This window comes from Nansenia antarctica (assembly GCF_963989245.1).
Source record: "Nansenia antarctica genome assembly, chromosome: 11".
Lineage (NCBI taxonomy): Eukaryota > Metazoa > Chordata > Actinopteri > Argentiniformes > Microstomatidae > Nansenia > Nansenia antarctica.
Genome location: NC_137681.1, coordinates 22,945,630 through 22,951,629, shown reverse-complemented (window position 1 = coordinate 22,951,629; position 6,000 = coordinate 22,945,630). Strand labels below are relative to the sequence as shown.

The window sequence follows — 6,000 nt, the reverse complement described above, 5'->3', positions numbered from 1 at the left end:
ATCTGTTGAATTAAAGCTGTTTAAAACTCAAGCTGGACAATGTACTGTATGGCTACAGTCTCTAAAGCTGGACAATGTACTGTATGGCTACAGTCTCTAAAGCTGGACAATGTACTGTATGGCTACAGTCTCTAAAGCTGGACAATGTACTGTATGGCTACAGTCTCTAAAGCTGGACAATGTACTGTATGGGTACAGTGTGTGCAGAATTAAGCTGTCAGTCTGCACAGTCGTCATCAATGCACAATTTACCCTTTGTCATTCTCGACCACGTTAGGGAATACACAGAACTACATTCGTGATTAACCTTTTCTCCTTGAGCATTGTGACGAATCACAAAGTAGTCTGTTATCCATACAGTACACGTACCATGTTTTATATTGATGTCCACTGCATACTCTTATATATAGGTCCTTTAGGAGAAGCCAGTTTATTCGATTTTTCTTTAGATCTTGCGGTTTTCTTAAGAACTTCTTGCTTGACAGATGTGACTTACGCCTCCAGTAAGAGCCTTGCCTTCTCTGGGGATTATATAGAGCAGAAGAAAGCTTAAACTATAGATAGTGCAAATGTGTCAAAGGGCAGGATGCAGATAAAACATTACGTTGACTATCATGAAAATAAATAAATATAGAACTTATTTATAGAACTGTTTTGAAAAACGCACTGTATTGTAGGCCTATGCCTAATAACCATTTCTGAAAACGTTTCACTACAAGGCAACAATGCACCATGGTAGACAACATTGCATAGTAGGGGTTAATCAGATATTGACATCATCGTAGGAGTCCATGTATAAACCCATCTTTTTAAATATTGACTTTAAATGACTCAATGATTAAATTATGATTATATAATGATTAAAGCACTTTGAGCTGCAACGTTTTCAGGAAAAGTGCTATACAAATAAAGGTTATTATTATTATTATCACCATATTATTCATCAACTTTCTCTGATACGTCATCATAATTATTTGTCATCATAATTCGTCGGAATATAAAGTTTCAAGCCAGGTGCGTCTGGGAGCCCTAGCCCCGCCCACTGTTACCTTACATGGCCATTGCACGAAAAAATATGATTGGCAGCCAGTCGGACTACAGCTGCCGGGCCGCTGAGACATGGCGGAGTTTGCAGTCCTGGGGAAAGAAGGCTCCTGAAGAGTTGCAATACTTTCTTTCCAGCATGTTGGAAGAACTCGACATCGCACGAGCATTGACGCATTTAAAGGGGCGAAAGAAGCAGTGAGGAGGACCGCTTTCGGAATCGGATCGGACATAATAGTTCCGCAAACGGTGGATTTTGTTGGACCTTTTTTTAGCGCTTTCTTTGGGGGAAAAAATGTATCGCTTTTTCTCAGTGCAGTCAACAGCCTTGGGCAACAAATATGGCTACTTCAAGTTGTGCCTCTTTCCATTTGGGATGAAATAAGCGTAACTCAACTTAGGGGTTATGCAATGCACTACTACGGTCGCGGTCGTACTCTCCAACTCGACCGAGTAGTAGTGACCACCACCATCCCGACCATAAGTTGACGGGCTGAAAGTGGATCGAGGTCTTGGGGTCTTGGGGGGGGAGCGGGTCAGCTGATACCGAGGAGAGAGGAGGGTGTTGTGGTGGTTGCGAACTGCAGAGATGGAGTCTAAACACAAAGAGTTGTTGGATAAATGCTACCAGAACTTAGTGGAGTCGATCACGGACGCGGACAGGGTGGTGGAGGTGTTGGGGCAGGCGGGGACCCTCAGCCCGGCGGAGCGGCACGAGCTGGGGCACAGCTGCTCGTCCAACGCGGAGAAGGTGGCCGTGCTGCTGAAGATGCTGCTGGGGAAGGACAGGGACCACTTCCAGGAGCTCTGCGCGGCCCTGGAGCAGACGCACCCCCACCTGGACTCGGCCCTGCTATTGAACGGCCTCGGACCAGTGGATCACACATCTGGTGAGAATTATTATATGTATATGCATTATTATTATTATTATTATTATTATTTAACTTGAATCAGACCCTTGCTGTGGTGGAGGAAGCAAGCGCCCCCGCCAGAGAGGCTCTTTTGAGATGATCCATGACATGAAGACCATCTGAAGTTCTGTTGAACTGAGCTGATGTGAACAAGGCAGAGAGAGAGAGACCCCCAGGTCCGGCTCAACGTGGGGTCCTCCTCCTCCTCCTCCTCCTCACGTCAATTATTGTTGACATCTGGGAACATCTGGTGATCCTCCTTGAGATTAGGTTAGGTTTGTTTTGGTGATGTTTTTAATTTTCTGCATGTGATTCAGTTTCCCCGCTGGTCGTGATGTTATTGACCATGTCATCATGTCATAACAGCACGAAGGACAGGACCTTTCCTCTGGGCAAGTTATATTATGATGCAGAGAGAGAGAGGGGAGCGGTGTGACTTTCAACATGTGACTTTATGTCCTTTTTGCATACTGTACACACACACGCAGTCACGCACACACACACACACACATACACACACACACACACACACACACACACACACACACACACACACACACACACACAGACAGACATTGGCGTTTGACATTTAGCAGACGCTTTTATCCAAAGCAACTTACAACAAGTACGTTCGTGTAAAGTAGGCTAAGTGAATCATCTATCAGTCATCATAGGCAAACAACTATGCTTGGACCATGTTGGATTTAGGTTGCTCTCCTTTGCCCCCTTCCACTAAAAGCACACACGGGTGTAGCTGTTTCTAGAAGTAGTTAATGGAATTAAATGACTAAAAAAATCAATGCTGTCATAGGCTAGTATGGGGGAGGCCGGCCATGCTTTTAGGCAGCTGCACAACAGACACAAATCAATAATATGTGGTGTTAAATGCTGTGTTAATGTCAATTCAACAAGAGTTTGCTTTTGCTGAGTTAAGTCGCCTGCTGTGAGGGACTTTGGACTGGTTTTGTGTGTTGCTGAACAGGATAGTAAACTTCCATGCCTTTGGGTATTTCCCGTCTGAATCAGAGAACATAATGCGGTGAACCGTCTAATGGTTTGATGACAGCATTTGACTGGCGGCATTCAAGAACAAAGGTAAAAGAAGGGATAGGTTTCCTACCAGTCTAATAACTCAATGTTGATGACACCCAAGGTAGACTCAGTCAAGGCAGGCATCCTTGCCACTATGGTTTCGGTTTGAATGACATCCAGCATGACTCATTGGAAAACGTCAATATCATTGTGACCTGGACTGCCAAATATCACAGAGCACCCAACCTGACTTAGATTAGATTAGATTCTACTTTATTGTCATTGCAGAGTACAAGTAGGCCTAGCTACTAGACAACAAAATGCAGTTTAGCATCTAACCAGAAGTGCACTGATATAAGAACATGATATAAAATCATGACAATGGTAGTGACAACTATGCTTGGACCTATCACTACCATTGTCATGATTTTATGATTTTCATTGTCATCATATCATGATTTGCATTGTATAAATACAGTTATGAGCTATGTCCAGTTGCAGATTAATAGTCCCTCTCTCTTGGTAGGCCTATTCCTTTTAGAAATAGCGAGTTTTGAACACACCAGAGTCAGCAAACGCCTACAGCATGTTATTATGATTTTGAACTGAGTTGACAGTCGTAGATAAGTCGTACAATAAGATAAGTCATGTATTTCACGCACATGAAGGTAAAAAGGGAAGAGGAGAGGAGGGGGAACGTGGTGTCATAACACAATAAAAGGTCATTATTAGACTCATCTCTAAATCCCCAGGTTCTTATTTCACCGTCCTCCTCCTCCTCCTCCTCCTCCTCTACCTATTTTTACAGCACTATCAACATTACTTTTATCAGGCTGTGATAAGGCTGTTTGTTGCTGTTGTTTACAAACCAGTCTTTAAGGTGGCAGCTGTAACATTGAGAGGGGAAGATGTCAGTATATCGCGGCCTCCAGTGTTGTTTTAGGTTTTATTTATCTGAGAATAATCGCACACAGAATAATTTGGGTGTAATTTTCTCCTTTGTGTTTGTCAAAGCGTTACTCCCCGACCCCTATCCTTTGAACCTCATGAAATTAGGCCTTTCCCCCCCCCCCCACCACTGGCGAATCCTGAAGCTGCGTAGAACATTCTAGCATGTTTAAGATGCAAATACATTCGACAACTGAGTCAATGTAGGTCAAACTGGTTTAGCTAATATTCTGGATGGTCCCTAGACTCCCTACCTCACAAAAGTGTCAATAGCAGTACCTTCCTCTCAAATATAAACAGGCTAATACGGTTAACTGCTACATCCAACGACACATTACATCATCATATGGACAAATCGAAAACAATAGCTTATTATTACACGATTGTATCATAGGTCTGTAGTTTAGAGTATTCAGATGGAGAGTGTCTTGATAATGCTATAATTGTAAATGTATAGAGAGCGTTAATAGGCTTTGGACCGAGGCACCTCTCCTTGGCACCTGCAAAGCATTTTTGCATTTTTTTTAAAAGATCGATTTGCATTACATGTTTCTTCTCGCAGCCAAGGACACCGTGGCACATTTTCAGTGTGATGACGACATTCAGAATGAGATGCGATACATCTTCTTGGAAATACATAAACAATGCATTTATTCAACGCTGTTGCTATTTTGTGTCAGAAATTAGGCCATCCGTTTGACAACGGAGGATGTTGACCATATACACGACATGTGTGTCACTCAATTTAATGATTGAAATCATGCACTGACTGAGTTGTAACAGTATGACAGTTTTAAGTGTCTATATAATGTGTCCCATACTCTCTGTCTGAATGGGACACATTGCTGTGTGTCGGTAATGGTGATCTGATCTGTAACCCGACACCAGCTTGTTAATTGCCAGTTCACAGGTCACAATGGGCCAAGCTGCTCTTACAGTGGGGTGTTCACTCCACTGGGTGGACTGGTTCCTCCACTGTGTGTGTGTGTGTGTGTGTGTGTGTGTGTGTGTGAGTGAGAGAGCGTGTGTGTCTGTGTGTGTGTGTGTGTGTGTGTGTGTGTGTGTGTGTGTGTGTGTGTGTGTGTAGTCAAAAGCAGGGCCTAGGCCTGTCCTGGGACAACAGCGGCTTGTTATAGGCCCCCTGATCTGCACCGTCAGCAGCCTGTCCTCCTCTCAATAGCCTGAGCTGAAGTCGACCAGTATCCCAGAGGCTGTGAGCTAGATACCCCATGATCAGCCCAGATGAGAGGCCCCTCTGAATCAAGCCGATTTCAGCTGTCACTTGTTACTGTACTGCATCACAGATCGGCTTGAACGGCTTGGCAGATACAGGGAGATAAGGAGGAAATAAACTGTTATGTCATGTTTTTTGTCAAACTTTTTGGGAGGGAGAGAAGGAAGCGCTGAAATGAAGGATAGGTCTATATCATTTTCGGCGAAATGTGAGTCTTTCCTACTTCCCGTTAAAAGTGAACGAGGTTTTTTTGTTTTGTGTTTAGTTTTTTTTAAAGTTAGGCTAATACTTTTATTGTTCCTAAACAGAGACATTCTATCCTTGTATAACCCTGGCCCCTAGGTGCTGGCAGAGGCAAGCCTTTGTGTGTTCAGGTGGTGCCCAGTTTCTGAGGAGATACAGTAAACGCCTGCTGTGTATTAGAGAGGTGTGTGCTTTTCTCATGCTGGGTCTGTCCTCCCCTGTGTTCCCACTCACATTTCCCCCCTTCGCTCAATGAAGTGTTTTGTGTGAGTGTTCCCAATCCTGCCATGATTCCTCCCAGAACACAGGCTACGGAAACGCTCGGTGGAAAGAGAAAAGTGAAAACACTTCTTCCTCCTCCTCCTCCTCCTCACAGTCCTCTTTCATATGCCCAAGCCCCGTTTCCCCGCATCGTTTCAGTTAAAAACAAACGATCATTACAAACAAGTTTATTCTGGATGTTGGTTTAATCGACCCTAACCCCCCGCAGATGTCGTCAAGATGTGTTTCCGTGAAGCTACATCTAAGGAGTACTGACTGGATCCTGGCTTCAGACATCCCAGGAGTGTTACACTCACAATGACTTAA

At 43.9% G+C, this 6,000-nt stretch overlaps 1 protein-coding gene across 1 annotated transcript in view; it reads left to right on the top strand.

Annotated features, from left to right (window-relative positions):
* Positions 1-1,633: 1,633 nt before the first annotated feature.
* Positions 1,634-6,000, top strand: part of LOC308168019 (disks large homolog 5-like) — a gene marked incomplete at both ends in the record, with an annotated part of 45,818 nt that continues 41,451 nt past the window's right edge. The window contains one exon of the mRNA XM_080542497.1: positions 1,634-1,934. Coding sequence (XP_080398623.1) covers positions 1,634-1,934 — 301 coding nt within the window. The remainder of the gene's footprint in view (positions 1,935-6,000) is intronic.